Source organism: Carassius carassius, chromosome 16, assembly GCF_963082965.1.
Source record: "Carassius carassius chromosome 16, fCarCar2.1, whole genome shotgun sequence".
NCBI classification, from domain to species: domain Eukaryota; kingdom Metazoa; phylum Chordata; class Actinopteri; order Cypriniformes; family Cyprinidae; genus Carassius; species Carassius carassius.
Genome location: NC_081770.1, coordinates 30399104 through 30417156, shown reverse-complemented (window position 1 = coordinate 30417156; position 18053 = coordinate 30399104). Strand labels below are relative to the sequence as shown.

Sequence of the window (18053 nt, the reverse complement as noted above, 5' to 3'; positions counted from 1 at the left end):
ATTTCAAATGGGAATCAGAGTTATACATTTACACGCAGATCAGATGTCCAAATATCTGATATGTATCTAATTTAAAACCACATTTGTAAGGGGCTCCGGACGGATGCGAAAAAATCAGATCTTGGTCGGATTTTTGTATTTAAATGTGTACAACAATATCCAATCTGGGTCACGAAAGGAAAAAATTTAATTCTTTGTGCCAGTGTAAATGCAGCCAGAGAGAGAATTTTTAAAGATTTGTTGAGTAACTTATGGATCTATGTTGATTTCATCAGGATTTCTGCCTGTAAAGTCGGCCAAGCGTCCTTTTTCAAGTGCAGGAGAATATTGCTTGTTTTGTCCAGTAGGAGTGTAAATGACCAAATAGAAGTTTTATAGCTCCGACAGCTCCAGAGCAGTTCTCCACGGCTGTCATAACTTCATCACCCGCACATGAAGACTATAATAAGGATATTACAAATATTAGTTAGAGACCATTACTTATAGAGCAGGTCCCCACAAGGCTTAACCGTACAGTGTTTGTATTCAGTACAATGGGTTTCACATGACTTTCCATTAACACTCTACAGGACTGCACAATGTCACACCAGAAACAGTGTGTATGTGCTGCTGTTTGACCTCAAGGCTAAAAATAACATTAATAATAATCTGTTTGTCTTTAAGACTGAAACTAACTAACTAACTGAAAGCTATAATAAAGATGAAGCGAATATTAGTTAAAACCATTACTTATAGAGCGGGTCCCCACAACGCTAAACGTAAAGTATGTCTGCATCAGAAACTGCATTCTTCTATTGCATTTCACAGGAATTGAAGTGGGAAAGAGGGAGCGGGAGGCAGTGGCAGAGCCAGAGGGGTGTCCAGGATGGCACTGGACACCCCTGACATCTGATCGGCCACCCCAATAATTACTATGCTACTATTTCATTTTCTTTGTTTAATCGTACTGAAAGAAGCATTTAATTTAGCCGCGAAATCAAGGATGCGACGCGTCTGCTCTAGTGTTCTGCATCGCATTTCATCACGACTTTTTCTAGCCTCTCGTGTACACGCTCTCACAACACAGGTTCATTTTCGCGAAAACATCGCAGAGCAGAGAGGACACAGACAACAAGCTGACAGACACAAAACAGCAGGAAACTAAGTCTCAGCATTCAAAATCTTCATTCAAGTTTTATTAAGAATTTCAAACGATAAATATAGTTTTGGAGCTTTTTAGTAGCGTTACCAGGATCATGCTTGCTCAGTTCGGTAAAATTGGCAAGATATTCACAGATTCGACTTTTGCACATTTTTAATGATTTTTTATTATGAAAAATTGTCAATAACTTCACCGTTATTGAACATAATGGTTAATAACTTTACTGTAACACACTGTACTTTCAACAAATTCAGTTCACACATAACTGCTCCTCTGCTGGTTATACTACAACTTTCATTTTGAAAGTAATTACTTTGGCACATTTTTATGATTTTAATTATGAAAAAAGTTAATAACTTTACTGTAACACAGTGTACTTTTACCAAATTCAGTTCACACATCACTGCTCTCCTGCTGTTTATACTACAACTTTCATTTTGAAAATAGTTGCTTTTGCACAATTTGTATATTTTTTTTTTTATATGAAAAGTTAATAACTTTACTGTAACACACTGTACTTCCACCAAATTCAGTTCACACATCACTGCTGTCCTGCTGGTTTAACTACAACACTCATATTGAAAATAATTGCTTTGGCACATTTTTATGATTTTTTTATCATGAAAAATTTTAATAACTTTACTGTAACACAATGTACTTTCACTCAAAGTAATTACTTTCAAAATGAAAGTTGGAGTATAACCAGCAGGAGAGCAGTGATGTGTGAACTGAATTTGGTGAAATTACAGTGTGTTACAGTAAAGTTATTAACTATACTTCATAATAAAAAATTATAAAAAATGTGCAAAAGCAATTACTTTCAAAATGATAGTTGTAGTATAACCAGCAGGAGAGCAGTTATGTGTAAACTGAATTTGGTGAAAGTACAGTGTGTTACAGTAATGTTATTAACGTTTTCATAATAAATAAAAAAATCATACAAATTATGCAAAAGCACCTATTTCCAAAATCAATGTTATAGTAGAACCAGCAGGAGAGCAGTGATGTGTGAACTGAATTTACTGGTTACTGTGATGTTATTGAGTATTTTATTAGTAGCCTTTTTTGCAGACGGTCCTTTGGACTATTTTATTGAAATCCGTGATACAACATTTTTTCAGCACTAACGACACGACTCCCTCAGAGATTTCAGCCAAATCAATATTGAATGCAACTTCAACAGGGATACTGAAATATATAGAAAAATATGAGGTGGCAAGAATGGCCTTTTATCTCACACTCAAGGTTAAAGACTCACCAGAATGAGGTTTAAGGACCACAATATTGATACAAATATTTAAACTAAAGGAATAAGTTTTGCACAATATCTAAGTTAATTATTGTCTAAAACAACCCCTACAGCAATGTCTGTACCATATTCTGCTTTGATAAAATAGTTTACTTTTATAAACTGACTACATTGCAAAACGGATCTATAAAACAATTTTTTTCTTTATAAAAAGAAGATAGTGAAAGATTCTTACACTGATTGAAGATCTCATACTAAATTATTATGACTTTATAGCATCTAAACTAAAAGAATGTTTATATTTTGTGAGTGATGTCATATTTTTTAATAAATTTAATAATAAACTTTTCATATTCTTCAGTTATTGAAAGTCTGTTTATTCAATTACTTGAAAACAAAACTGAAAACATTAACAAGACCTTTGCTTCATATATAAGCCTTTAATTTTAATAATTCTCATTTGTTTCATAAGTCTGTCATAATTTTTTATGTGCCTTTTACATCGGTCCATCTTTAGCCTCATTGTAAACTACCACACACCAGTCACAAAATACAAATTATCAAATTAAATAATTATAATTATATTTAAATGTAAATGTATGTTTGTAAATACACTTATATATTATATAAGTATAATCCAAAACAAAACATACAGATAAATAATAACAAAAAATACTAATTTACAAATCTTTCTTGAATAACAGATTTACATGTACACAGTGATACGAAGACTGGATTATTTTAATCTGTTTGAAGAGTATTTGTATAAGAGGGAACAACATTCATAAATGCTACTTTTTACCTAATTCAGTGTGAGAAAAATGAAGAGTGATGTCTATTTTCCAAATATACTTGCCCTTTCAACCTCCTCACAATCTTAAACACCAGAGTAATATGTCACAGTTCTACTGTAATGTTACTCTTAAAGTTTTAACATAATTGTATGTAAAGAACTACAAAAGGTTTGAAGAATGAAAATGATAAACTAGTTCAGTATCAGGAATCATGTGGAAAAAAAGTAATGCTCATACAAACAAACACACACACACACACACACACACACACACTCTCTCTCTCTCTCTCTCTCTCTCTCTCTCTCTCTCTCTCTCTCTCACACATTAAAGCTTCAGCCCAGTCTCAGATATCATCCATGTTCTTCACTATGCAGGCTGTGTGACTGCAGTATTGGAGAGAAAGGCTGTGCTGTTCTGATCTCAGCTCTGAGATCAAACCCCTCACATCTGACAGAACTGGATCTGAGCTGTAATAAACCAGGAGACTCGGGAGTGAAGCTGCTCTCAGCTCTTCTGGAGGATCCACAATGTAAACTAGAGAAACTATGGTAAGGTTCTTATATTATTGAATACAACAAACTGTGTGAAAATACTGCCAAACAAAAACGTTTTATGTTAAAGGGATAGGTCACCCAAAAATTTAATTCTGTCACTACTTTACTTTTCTTCAAGGCATTTCAAAACAGTATGACTTTATTTGTGGAAATGTGGAAATAAACTATTTAGAGAAATGTTTTGTCCACATAATGGAAAGCATGGAAACTTTGGTTCCCTTTCAGTCGGTCACTCTCAACGTCACGTTGATGACCGAAGAAATTGAAATATCACTTCAATAGACCAATCTACTTTGAGTGTAAACTAAATAAGCCAAATCACATTGGCATGCAATTATTGCAACCAGCTGTCGCTGATCACCGAGTGAGTATAAGAAGGCAGCAGGTGCAATGCATACCAGCTTTTCACTTCGGAGCTGAGCGACAGTATTGTTCTGCTCTGCTGTGTCTACGGTGAACTGTGAGTTCAGCACACTCTCGGAAGCTTTCTGTGTTGATGAGACGGCGCTTCAGTGGCAGTCATTCCAGTGTTGAGTGGATTTCACACTTCAGGCCGCACTACCCCCTGTCATGTTGCAAGCGGCCATCTTCCCTGTGCACCTCAGCACTAAAAGCAATTTCCTCTAAAAGAGCTCCATGGGTGCGTCTTTATAAAGATGATGGCTTGTCCTTGTAAGGATGGCGTTTCACCCATGCATTTCTGAATGCAGTTGTTACCTGGCACCGGGTGATGGTCATGATCACTGTCTCACATGTCTGGGTGTCAAGCACACTGAGGTGGCCTTTGTGGATGTGTCATGTTCCCATTGCGGGAAGATGACCATCTAGGAGCTGTGCACCAGGCACAGCTACCTTTAGGGGGGGTGGAGTCCTGCTGCCGCGATCTGGGGCTCGTTCTGGAGGCCGACAGACGAGGACCACTTCCGACAGTAGCGCGGGTGGTTTGAGGGTTGCAGTGGTGGCAAACCCCGCAGGAAACCAACCCTCTGGGGACCACTGCTCATCTTGCTCCTCCGATCCAGTGGAGCGACCCACGGAATGCGCTGGGCCCTCTTCAAGGAGCATACCAGCGGTATCCAGTGGACCACCACCTGACCTGGGTTCCACCTTGCTGCCCCACTGTAGATATGGTTGTGGTTCTGCTAGTCCCCCTTGTATGGATTCTAAGCACCTGGTCAGGCCTGGTATCGCTGGTTTCTACAGACTGTGCGTCCGTCCACAAGATCAGTTTGCAGCGATTGACCTGAAAGATGAGTACTTTCATGTATCCATCATTCAGCACCACAGACCTTTTCTGCAGTTTGCATTCAAAGGACGGGCATAGCAGTACAAGGTCCTGCCCTTCAGGATGTCCCTGTCTTCCTGCATCTTCACGAAAGTCACGGAGGCGGCTCTTGTTCCCCTTAGAGAGCATTTGCGTTTGCATTCTCAACTATCTAGACGATTGGCTGATACTTACACAATCTCGGGATAATTTGTGCGAGCACTGGACGTGGTGCTCCGGCACCTGAGCCTGTTGGGCCTTCGGGTCAACTGGGAAAAGAGCAAACTCTCACCGATGAAGAGGATCTCTTTTCTCGGTATGGAGTTGGATTCAGTCAAACAGACAGCACGCCTCACAGACGAAACTTAAATATCATACTGCTCCAGAACTGGCTTTATGGCCGTGTCCCAAGGTAGGCATGGAAGCGTGGCACTCACCGGGTCCAAGTTACACCGGCCTTTCACCAAACTCTCACCCGGAGGTTCTAGGTGACCTTCCCCAGGAGGTAGTGAACACCATCACTTCGGCAAGAACACCATCTATGAGACACGCTTATGCCTTGAAGTGAAACCTGTTCATTGAGTGGTGTTCTTCTTGCTGAGAAGACCCCCGAAGATGCCCTATTGCAGTCATGCTTTCCTTTCTGCAGAAAGTGCTCGAGCGAAGGCTGTCTCCCTCCCCCCTCAAAGTCCAGGTTGCCGCTATTGCTGTGTAACATGACCCCGTGAATGGAAGTCTTTAGTTAAGCATGACCTTGTCATCAGGTTCCTTAGAGGGGTCAGGAGGTCAAATCCTTCCCGGCCCCCCTCTATACCCTCTTGGGACCTGACTCTAGTGCTTAAATCACTACAGCAGGGCCCATTCGAGCCTTTGCATTCAGTTGAGCTAAAGTTTCTTGCATTGAAAACTCTGCTCCTGCTTGCACTGGTCTGCATCAAGAGGGTAGGGGACCAGCATGCATTTTCAATCATTTAAATAATATGGTAAGACACAACAGCAAAACAACCTGTTTTGTACAGCTAAAAATAGCTGGAATCAAATGAGACCAGAAGAAAGACCCATAAAACTTACATATGGATAGGAAGTCCAGAATAATCAAATATCTCACTATAATACACTATATATATTATAATGTTACTCTTATTTTAATATTATCACCTATATACTATTATAAACTAGTTCAGCTTCACAATCAGGAATCATGTAGGTAAAGCAGATTTAAATTAATGTTTTAGCTGCTGGTAAGTTAAAATCTCTATAGCAGTGATCCTGGTGTATATAATAGTATTGCTCATACAAACACACTCTTACCCTAAAGCCTAAACACAGTCTTAGAGATCATCCATGTTCTTCACTCTCTGCAGGCTGAGGAGCTGCAGTATTGGAGAAAAAGGCTGTGCTGCTCTGATTTTAGCTCTGAGATCAAACTCCCCACACCCGACAGAACTGAATCTGAGATGTAATGAACCAGGAGACTCAGGAGTGAAGCTGCTCTCTGCTCTACTGGAGGATCCACACTGTAAACTGAAGAAACTACAGTAAGTTATTGAGTCAATGCTTTCATTTATTTTCTTGTATTAAAGCAGATCCTAGTGTATTTTATCTTTCTCTTTATTGTACAGTATTTGACAGTGGAAACTCCACAAGCTCCAAACAACTGAATCAAAACAACAAGTCTTGAACAAGGCTCTCACCTGGACATTAACCCCCTGAAGTCGAAGCCCGCACTGGTGCTGTCTGTCACGTATTTTCTTGATGACCGCAAAAAAATATAAACATACTTTGATCATTTTTGATTTTACAGATAAGAATAAGCTATCTTTTTAAACTGCACTGGGTTTAATTTATTTGTGTTTAGTCATAATAATAATAATTAGGACTGGTAAGCAATTAAAATTTTTAATCTAATTAATTACATGATGAGGTAATTAATTAATCTAATTAATCGCACATCAAATTTGGAGAAATCACTATGAAAAGATCATGAAAGTATGAAAGTCATAGTTGTGCAAAGCATCAAACAGAGATTACAAAAAGTAGGTTCAGAATTTTTTTTCGTTTGATAAAATGTATAACATATACTCTTTTGGACCATGTAAATGCTGAAAGAATTGTCATTGTTGGTTGGGTGAACTGTAACTTTAATCATTTAATTTCTTAATTTTATTATTATTACTATGGAAATATTAAATTATTTATTTAATGAAATGATACTCTAAACAATAAAACTGCCAGTAGGTGGTGGTAAATGTCTTAATGATTAAGTCATTGAGTCATTTATTCATTCGATTTGTTCATATGGATGATTCATTTAGGAGTTAAGTAATTGGTTCTTTATGAATCGTTCATTGATTCATTAGTCTTGTTCAACTTGGAGCGGGTCATCACCATCCGACCCAGGGCAGCTGCTGGCCATATGGGTGCCCTAAGCAGGATTGTATTGTTGTGCCCCTCTTCCTCAAATATGATGAAAAAAAGTACACCTACTATAGAGGTGAAAATAGAACTTTAATAAAATAGAAAAATAAAAAGTAAATAAATGAATAAATTGTATTATTTGGCTATACCTTTATTATGTTTCTAATGTATTTTATAGTCTCAAGCATTCAGAAATCATGCAAAAGAAAATTAAGTAATTTTATTATAATAAAATTATGGTTATGATTAAAATTAATTAAAATTAATTAAAATTATGTAAGGGTTGTGATGTCCACATGTATTTTGTTGAAGAAATTATAGAGGCTGTCATCTATAACAAAAAGATGGCCAATGTGAAAGATTAAGTTAATATTTTAATTACATTTTTGCCCAATAGCCTAAACAAGGATTTTATTGTCCTGAAAGTGTAACAGCAGCAATTGCCCTTTGGCTCCCTTTGCAGGTATTTGTACTAACATGTATATACAAAAATACATTATGTATTTTTAAGAGTGTTATTAACCAATCATTATTACCTTTTTATAAAATGCATTTTAAGTTTTTAGTTTTTATAACAACAACAACATATGTATATTAATACTTCTTTGTAAATTATTTGAAGCAAAAACATGATTAATTTGCAGTTACCATGGCTACAAGAACCATGATTTTTGGTTATATTCACAGTAAAATCATGGCTAATTTTCATAAGGGAACCTGGAAAGTCAGAGAAAACATTAGATGCATTGGTGGTGGTGAAATTATTTTAGACATTAAAACTCGTTATTATTGTCGACTGTCAGGGATCTGCAAGAAATGGGACCCAAATGCAGAATGAGCGGTCAAGGGTATTTTATTAACAAAACATAGACTGGAACAGCTGGGGGAATTTGCAGTGAAACGGTTCAAACAGTTGGGCAGGGCAGACAATACGGGCAGGAGGGATGACCACAGAGAGAGTCCAAGATGACCACGGGCTTGAGCACAGAGAAGGCAGCTCCAGAGGAAGGGCCAGGCAGACACAGGAAACCCGTAGCTTCAAGTGAAACTCAAATGTCACCAGTCTAGTCGCCAGGTAGAGACTCACGAGACTTGACACGTGAGAGAGGTGAGCTGCTTTCAGGCAGTGGGGTTCAGTGGCCAGGAAATCTGAGTGGGGGCAAGACAGGACAATACACAAAACAAGACTAGACTCAAAACGACACACAGACAATAGAAAACAAAGAGTGAACAAAAGGCAAAATAACCAAAACTATCCAAAGATATAAACCAGTTTAAAACAAAAAGCCAGGATCCAAAAAGGAACTGCACTCTCAAACTGAGTAAATGAAACCCTAAATCAAAAAGAGAATAACAAAAACTAGATTAAGATGTGCACAATCAAAAAACAAGAACTAGATAAAACTAAAAGGCCAAAAAGGAACTGAGGATATAGACTAACTAGACAAGAGATCAAAAACAACTTGAGCAAGATCAAAACGAACCAGCAGAGACACAAGGAAAGAGAACCCGATATATAGAGCAGTACACATGAGGATCAGGTGAAAATGATCAAGCAGACAAGGGCTAAACAAGGGGGCGTGACCAGGGGTAACAAGGAGGTGGGACAAGGGAAGCACGTGGCAGACACGAACAAAGACAGAACCATGTGCTTAGACACAAAACAAACAAGAAACATGGAACAGAGACAAGATGGACAGGACTGTCAGGGCAGGATCCTGACAGTACCCTCCCCCCAGGCGTCCACACTGGGCAAAACAGTACAGGGAGGTACCAACTGGGAGGGGTGGTTTGGGAACAAAGCTTGGAACTCCAGGATAGCCATGAAACCTAAGGGGTGGGACTGGGAGGGAGGAAAATAATCCTGGGGAATAGTTTGAGGTGGACCAGGGAGGTTCTGGCTTATGGGATCCAAAAGGACTAGCTAATAGGGTAAGTGGGATAGGGATCTTGTTGGTGGTCCTTCTAGGGAGGTGGACTTGTTTTACTGGAGGAACTTTGGAAGTAGCCTTTATGGCCTCTGGGGCCAACTCTTGCTGCGTGAAGGGCCTTGGGACAAACTCAGGTGCCATGGCCACATGGGCAGAGAGGGTGCATCCTTCGGAAAATGGTTCTGGAGATGCAAGAATGGATTCCGATACGGACTTGGACGCACTCTCCAGGGCTTCGGAGACAGCCATTGGGCTGGACTCTGGCGTGCCCTCCTGGGCTGTAAGGGCGGGCACTGGGCTTGACTCTGACGTGCCCTCCGGGGCTGCAGTGTTGGACTCTAGAGGCTCCTGGACCGGCGCAGACTCTGGGGCTGACACAGACACTGGAATGGGCTCAGAGGTTGGAGCTGACACGGGCTCAGGGGGTGCCATCTCAACAGCAAGCTCTGGGAACATGACATGACTTATATGATTGCCCTTCTTGGGCATGACAGGATTAACCGGTGGTTCAGGTGAAGTTACATAGACAGTCACAGATTCCTTCTCTAGAGGAGAGACAACTGGTGAAGTGGGCATCTTAGGGTGTGGTTCCACCAGGTTACATACTTCTGAGACCACTGGATATTGGACCACCTGACTAGGGTCCACCTGGATAACAGGACTAGGGACATTCTGAAACTGGTCTTCCAAGACCACTGGAGGTAGGGCATACTGACATGAGAAATCCTGGACCTCTGGACTTGGGGTCTCATGGCTTAGCTCCTCCTGGACCAGAGGACTAGAGACCTCCTGGGAGGGAATGTCGAACTGCACAACACAGGCCCTCATTTGATTCAGCTTCTGGGGGCACAGCAGTGTGTTATCGGCTGCCTCTGAATTGACTGCATTTAACTTAACCACCTTAATCTTGGTTGCTGACTTGGCCACCTCTGGGATGAAGGACCCTTCTTTACTAGCTTTGAAATAGCAGGATCTGACTTGATTGGCTCTGGAATATCTGGGGCGGACTGAATTGGCTCTGGAATGACTGGAGCGGACTTGACTGACTCTGAGACAGATGCAGCATTCTGGACTGCGCCCTTCCTTCTTGCCCTATACTTCCTTGGAGTCTGAAGATGATCTGGGACTTGACTCTGTGAGGGTAAGAGAGCAGGTTGGTCTCTGCAATCTGGCTCTGGAATGACTGGAGAAGACTGGACAGACTTGGGGATTGGTTCCAGACTGTATACCTCTGGACCTACTGAATACAGGACCAACTGAGTCTGGTCCTCCTGGACCAATGTGTTAGAACTCTCCTGACACTGGTCCTCTTGGCACAGTGTGCTTGGGACCTCTGAAAGAAGAGCGTTTGGCTGCACAATGGGTGCCCTCCTCTTCTTACATCTTTGAGGGCTCAAATGTGCATGACTTTCAGCTTCTGGGGTGACTTCAACAATTTGAATCTGCTCCAGACTGACTGGCGTGGGCACGACCGGCTCTGGCGTGGCAAGGGCAGATCTAACTGGCTCTGCCACTGATGCAGCGTTCTGGGCAGCTCTCTTCCTCCTCAGTCTATGCTTCAACGTAGGAGATGGAATGGGGTCTTGAATTTGACTCGGCATGGGAGGGAAGGTGGCATGGTCCCTGCAGGCTGACTCTGGGGGTGTAAGAATCTGCCAGTCCTTACGATGGTGCAAATACTTAGAAAATGTCCAATAATCTATCCCTCTTAGTTGCTCCATCTCCCATTGTGGTAGGGGATCATCCAAGCAGAGATTAAAAGCCTCCTTTAGAGTGGAGTCCGGATACTCCAAGCCCCTTGCCATGGTCCAGAAAAACTGGGCAAATGAAACAACCTCCCGCCCCTGCTGGCGGAGCGATGGCACTGCCTGTTGGAGTGCCAGTCTCCCCTTAGCGGTACTGGGAGGAACAATACGGATGCTCATTGCTGGGTCCTGAGTTGGCTGGTTAATTCTTTCAGGGATCTGCAAGAAATGGGACCCAAATGCAGAATGAGCAGTCAAGGGTATTTTATTAACAAAACATAGACTGGAACAGCTGGGAGAATTTGCAGTGAAACGGTTCAAACAGATGGGCAGGGCAGACAATACGGGCAGGAGGGATGACCACAGAGACATTCGAAGATGACCACGGGCTTGAGCACAGAGGAGGCAGCTCCAGAGGAAGGGCCAGGCAGACACAGGAAACCCGTAGCTTCAAGTGAAACTCAAATGTCACCAGTCTAGTCGCCAGCTAGAGACTCACGAGACTTGACACGCGAGAGAGGTGAGCTGCTTCCAGGCAGTGGGGTTCAGTGGCCAGGAAATCTGAGTGGGGGCAAGACAGGACAATACACAAAACAAGACTAGACTCAAAACGACACACAGACAATAGAAAACAAAGAGTGAACAAAAGGCAAAATAACCAAAACTATCCAAAGAAATAAACCAGTTTAAAACAAAAAGCCAGGATCCAAAAAGGAACTGCACTCTCAAACTGAGTAAATGAAACCCTAAATCAAAAAGAGAAAAACAAAAACTAGATTAGGATGTGCACAATCAAAAAACAAGAACTAGATAAAACTAAAAGGCCAAAAAGGAACCGAGGATATAGACTAACTAGACAAGAGATCAAAAACAACTTGAGCAAGATCAAAAGGATAAATTCTGGCCCAAGAAGCAGGTAAACACCGAAAACAAACCAGCAGAGACACAAGGAAAAAGAACCCGATATATAGCGCAGTACACATGAGGATCAGGTGAAAACGATCAAGCAGACAAGGGCTAAACAAGGGGGCGTGACCAGGGGCAACAAGGAGGTGGGACAAGGGGAGCACGTGGCAGACACGAACAAAGACAGAACCATGTGCTTAGACACAAAACAAACAAAGAAACATGGAACAGAGACAAGATGGACAGGACTGTCAGGGCAGGATCCTGACATCGACAGCCACACACACAAAGAAAAATTTCACAGGAATGTGCCTGAAAGTGATACACAGGCCTTGTTTTTACCTAATTGAATTACAATTTATTTTAATAAATATAAAAAATGTATAAGGTGTTCATTGTAGCTGACACATTGATGAACAATTACAGTTGTTTTATGAATGCAAGTCATTCTCATCAAATGTTATTTACATTAGAAAAGTGAATACAATCACTCAACTCATTATCTCTAATGAGATCATGCCTACGAGCAGCTTGAACTTTTCAAATTCTAAACATCCATGTGAGACGCACCCATGCAAACGCCCACATCATACGTAAGCAAATGCAAAGAGTTCATCCCAGCTACTTTTTGTTTCTGGAAGTAGACGCACTGAGAGAAATAACTTTACCTCAGATCCAGTGAAGCATATATTCTGGCATTCTGATGAGTAGACTAAGATTACTTGCATCTGTTGTGTTATTGAGACATAACTAGTACACATTTTAATAGTTAACCTTCCCCCAAACTATATTTGCTGACAAGATCAAGTAAAATTAAGTGAAACATTTTGAAATATGTCTATTTTCATTGTCTAAATGTCTCACAATGCCAGGATAACTGGTTCCAGGAGTTCTGGTGGCCGTAACAGAAGGTACGGAGTAAAGCATCCAATCTCCTGGACCTTCCTCTCCGTCTGCCCGTTCGACTGGGGATGGTATCCGGAGGACAGGCTGATGGCCACTCCTAGGAGTGAATGGAAAGCCTTCCATACACGGGAGATGAACTGAGGACCTCTGTCCGAGACGATGTCTTCTGGGATGCCGAAGTACCTGAAGACATGGTTAAATAATAACTCTGCCGTTTCCATGACCGTGGGCAGACCTTTCATGTGGAGAAGACGACATGATTTAGAAAATCTATCCACTATGACAAGAATGCAGGTATTATTATCTGAAGGAGGAAGATCAGTAATAAAATCCATCCCTAGGTGTGACCGCGAGCGATTGGGGATGGGCAGAGGATGGAGCTTACCTGATGGTAGATGGCGTGGGCTCTTGGAGATGGCGCAGTCTGTACATCCGTTCACGTACCTTCTGACATCCGAGGCCATGTTGGGCCACCAGAAGCATTCCCTAAGCAACGAGAGGGTTTCATTGATCCCCTGGTGACCAGTGCCAAGAGATGTGTGAGCGGAGTGAATGAGTGGAGTGCGCCGTGTCCTGGGAATGTACTGGTGTCCCCGTGGGCAACCCGGCAGGGTGTTGGTAGCAGGATCAGGTAATGGGGCTGATGATAACCTTTTCTGGGAGAATGGTTTCAGGCTCTTCGAGATTTTCTTCGGGGGCGTGACACAGGGACAGGGCGTCAGCCTTCACGTTCTTCTTTGGAGTTCTTTGATGGTGGTAGGAGTGGGCCAATTTCTAACGGCGTTCACCTTCCCCTCGTCCATCCGGATGCCACTGCTGCTGATGTTGTACCCAAGGAACTGCACTGAGGGCTGATGGAATGAGCATTTCTCGGCCTTGAGGTAGAGCTGAAAGGCCCTCAGGCGTTGCAGGACCTCCGCAACGTGGCGTCGATGTTCCGCTAGGCTCCGGGAGTATATGAGGATGTCATCAATGTAGACGAGGACGAACTTATGGAGGAACTCCCGGAACAGCTCATGAATAAAATCCTGGAAGATTGAGGGGGTGTTAACAAGTCCATACGGCATCACACAATATTCATAGTGGCCAGTAGGGGTTATGAAGGCAGTTTTCCACTCGTCCCCCTCTCGTATCTGGATGAGGTTGTAGGCGCTGCAGAGGTCCAGCTTGGTGAAGACAGAGGCACCACGGAGATGTTCCAAGGTAGCTGGGACGAGGGGAAGTGGGTATCTGAATTTGACGGATATATTGTTGAGAGCCCGATAATCGATACAGGGTCTTAAGCCTCCGTCTTTCTTTTCTACGAAGAAGAAGCTCGAAGCAGCAGGGGAGGTAGATGGACGAATGTAACCCTGGGCCAGCACCTCTTTGGTGTATTCCTCCATGGCCTTCTCCTCCGGAATGGAAAGGGGGTAGATCCTTCCTTTAGGCACTGGTTCACCTGGCAGCATATCGATGGCACAGTCCCACGGCCGGTGTGGAGGCAGCTTGGAAGCCCCTTTGGGCCAGAAGACGTCACTGAAGGGGGCGTAGCAGGTAGGGATGGAAATGGATTGGTTTTCCACTGGGCTCTCTATTGAGGTAGAATAAACTGGAAGAGGTGCAGGGGAAGGTTTGGCTGGGACAGGACAACCAGAGATGCAGCTCTTGAAACAGGAGTCGCCCCACTTCAGGACTTCGCCCGTTTTCCAGGAGATGACAAGATTGTGCTTCTCCAACCATGGGTGCCGGAAGGTGAGGAAGTGCTGGTATCGTTGGCGGAAGTGCTCGCTGGTGTTGGGGATGCGGGTTGAGCTCTGAGTGTCCTATGGAGTGCATCAACCAGATCTTGAAAGGGGTCCGTGAGGCTCATGCTTGTGCCAAGGGTTGTTGTTCCGGTCTTCTGTTACAGAATACCCGGGAGGCTGAGGAGTAACAGAAAGATAATTTATTAAAGGCACAAGCAGAGGAGCGGGTAGTGCAGGGTAGAGTGATGAATGGCACTGATGAATGGATCCGTGATAGCAAGGTAAAGACGTCAGAGGAGGGAGGTGTACCACACACATGCACGGAGAAGACTTGGATCTTCGGGGAATCATTGGAGAGAGGTAAGTAGAGGTAGAGTTAGTCCTTATTGTTAGCATACAGGTAAGACCTTGTCGCGAACGAGACCGGACGCTGACTGAGTGCGTGTGTGTGGTATTTATAGTGCTGATGTGATGGGATGGTGATGAGGGTCAGGTGGAAGTGATTAGTATTCCGGTGAGGGCGTGCGTTGTGAGTGAGTGGAGGTGGAACCTGGCGTGTTTGTAACATGTGCATCCCTGTGTTTAATAAGCAGCGTGTATGCTCTTTAAATAACAAAGAAAAAACATTGCGCCAGACTTTAGACCAGGTTTGAGTTGGTCTACGGGGCAGTCTATTTACAGCTCCTTAAAATAGCATTGCGCGAGCAATGCGACTGAACACACCTCTTTTTTAGACCAGCACACCCATGGGCACAAGAAATGAGCGCAAATGCATTTGCTAATTAAACGACGTGGCGCTGGATGGGAAAATTTGAATGCCAACACGCTTAGTCCAATCGGGCGGAGCTCGGGCTTTATTTCTTGTTTTACAGATCGGGCTCGGGCTCATTTAGCTTTTCTCCTTTTATTGTGCCCATATATGCACAGAGCACATATAAGTTACAGTATGAAATACTGTTATAATGATTATAGGCTATTATAAATATTATAGGCTACATCGCTTACGCAATACGCAACGCATATACGCACGCATTAGTATACAGGTGACAGTGGACCATGCAGAGCATCAGGTAGAAGTTGGAGCGGGAGTTATTAAAAGTTCCCAATGCTTCGGAAAAAGCTGTATTTTGAGATAGTTTTGATTTGATTACCATGACAAACAATGAGCCAATTGGTCATGTGCAGTGCTTGCCATCTCCTCATTAGACGCTTCTTTAAGAAATGCATCTACTGTATACGGATTATGATTATGATAAAATTTATTTTCAATTTGTTTTATTTCGTTAAGTACTAATTTAAAGCTTTCTATGGATATATTCATCATGTCTGTGAGGCATGTATTCGCTGCGTTTTGGTTAATTTTTGTTAAGTGCTCCTATTCAAGACCAGACGACATAAAGCGAATCATGTTTGTTTTCTTTATTTAATAAAAGTACAATGTTTTCTTGATATTGTGAGTGAACAAAAATAAAAGTAGACCCTTAACAGTTATGAATGATGAATTACTCTTACCTTACGAGCAAAAATGATGGCATATCCACGGAAAACAAGTGATCACGCTGTGCCTCTTTGTCCTGCAAAGCGTGCATAGCTTCCAATCTCCGCACAAACTATTGGATATAGCACACATTTATCTAGGTTTAAAGTTTAAAGGAGCTGTATGTAGGATTGTGGCCTAAACTGGTACTAGAATCACTATAAAAATACTGCAGAGCGGTGTATCCCCTCCCCCTCCCCCCTGACTCGAGGTTACCAGATAAGCTGCAGGATTCAGCAGAAACGTAGGCTGCTTCATTGAGCTTCCAATGGCAGGTGACGAACAGACGTACACAGTAAGTTTTCTGTTTTCTGTTAATTATGTTTATGCTTCATGAGAGATATTTTGATAAGTAATTATGTATTTAAAAAAATTACTAATTGTCATTAGTTAAATATAATCATAAAGATGTATGCTCGTATGTGACTGTATAATCGTAAAGATTTATGCTCGTATGTGACAGTATAATCGTAAAGATGTATGCTCGTATGTGACAGTATAATCGTAAAGATGTATGCTCATACATGACAGACAGAACGGTAACTGTTAGTCTAACTTGTAACGGTATTTATCTGTCATTAATGTAAGTACAAGCACAAGCCTGTCACTGTGTAACCAATATTAAAGATACAGCTATTCATTTAGCTGATGCTATAAGTGAAAGTGGCCAGCTGTATTTTTTTTACTTACCCTGCAGCACATGTCCATAACGCTAAAATATGTGATGTGAAAGATTACATGACATTCTATTATTTTTGGCTGTAGAACTTGCATGAAAAACAAGTAGGCTACAAAACGTTCCAAATGGCCCAAATTTTTCACATCATAGGCTACAATGTGCTTTTCATTAGTGTTATGGACATTAGAAAAAGTAATTTTTCCTTGGAATTGCACCTACTGTAGTGCTTCCAAACCATCACTAACATAGTACATACAGTAGCCTAAAAGGTAGAGAATGTTTATTTTGAGTTAGCACTTGTACTGCTCTCACTTGTTGCAGCCTGATTTAGATCTCAGTTATGAGGTGCCCGCTGTCCTAAGTGAGGCTGATGAGAGCTGGGAAGGCGAGAGGAGGCGCAGACAAAGGAAAAGAAGAGCAAAGGGGAGAGGGACAAGAGTAGAGCGTGCAGGTCTTGGTCCAGGAGACACAGAGCAGAGAGAAGGAGTGAATTTAGAGGGATGAGATGGACCAGGTGGAAGAGGCCAGAGAGCTGGAAGAGAGTGCAGATGTTTCAGGTGGAAAAGGAGAGAGTGTGAGCCCTGCACCCGGTGACAGAGGCCAGAGAGGTGGAAGAGGCCAGAGAGGTGGAAGAGGTCAGAGCGGTGGAAGAGGTCAGAGCGGTGGAAGAGGTCAGAGAGGTGGAAGAGGAGATAATGCAGGTCCAAGTACTGGAGTTGGCAGCAGAGGAAGGAGAGGGAGAGGAGGCAGAGATGCAGAGGAAGAGAACAGTGTTCAGATGATCCAAATTGACCGAAGGGTCCGGACAGAGGTTTGTTTCAGCATGGGTCACTGGGTCTGTGTAACCGTCGTGTTATTCCCAGCTGCTGTATATGGAAAATAAGGGAAAAATACCCTGACCCCCAAGGCCAGTACACTGGCTTTGTACCCACCATTTAATACCATTCTAACGTGAACAGTTAAATTCAAGTTATTTATTGTTGTATATATGGTTTTACAAATTGTTTTTTGATTTGTTCTGTTTTTTGGTTTGTTTGTTTGTAAAGAGCCTTCCTCATTTTTTCAATAAAAAAAAGTTTATTTAGAATAACAATACTATGCTTTTTACAATGTAGAGAAACAGTATATAAAATGGTATAATGATAAATGTTACACAGTATAAATAGAAAACTAGACTAAGCTGCTCTGTACTGTTGAAACTT

The 18053-nt window shown here is 42.1% G+C and overlaps 1 protein-coding gene and 1 long non-coding RNA gene across 2 annotated transcripts in view; both read left to right on the top strand.

The window, feature by feature from the left end:
- LOC132160094 (NACHT, LRR and PYD domains-containing protein 3-like) overlaps positions 1-18053 on the top strand; it is a 274868-nt gene that overhangs the window by 147944 nt on the left and 108871 nt on the right. Inside the window, exons 11-12 of the mRNA XM_059569808.1 lie at positions 3559-3732; positions 6367-6540. Of these exons, the coding sequence (XP_059425791.1) occupies positions 3559-3732; positions 6367-6540 (348 nt within the window). The remainder of the gene's footprint in view (positions 1-3558; positions 3733-6366; positions 6541-18053) is intronic.
- LOC132160111 (uncharacterized) lies at positions 16288-17665 on the top strand. Its single transcript, XR_009437951.1, has 3 exons — positions 16288-16467; positions 17173-17486; positions 17523-17665. It is a non-coding gene; the product is annotated as an uncharacterized LOC132160111 (long non-coding RNA).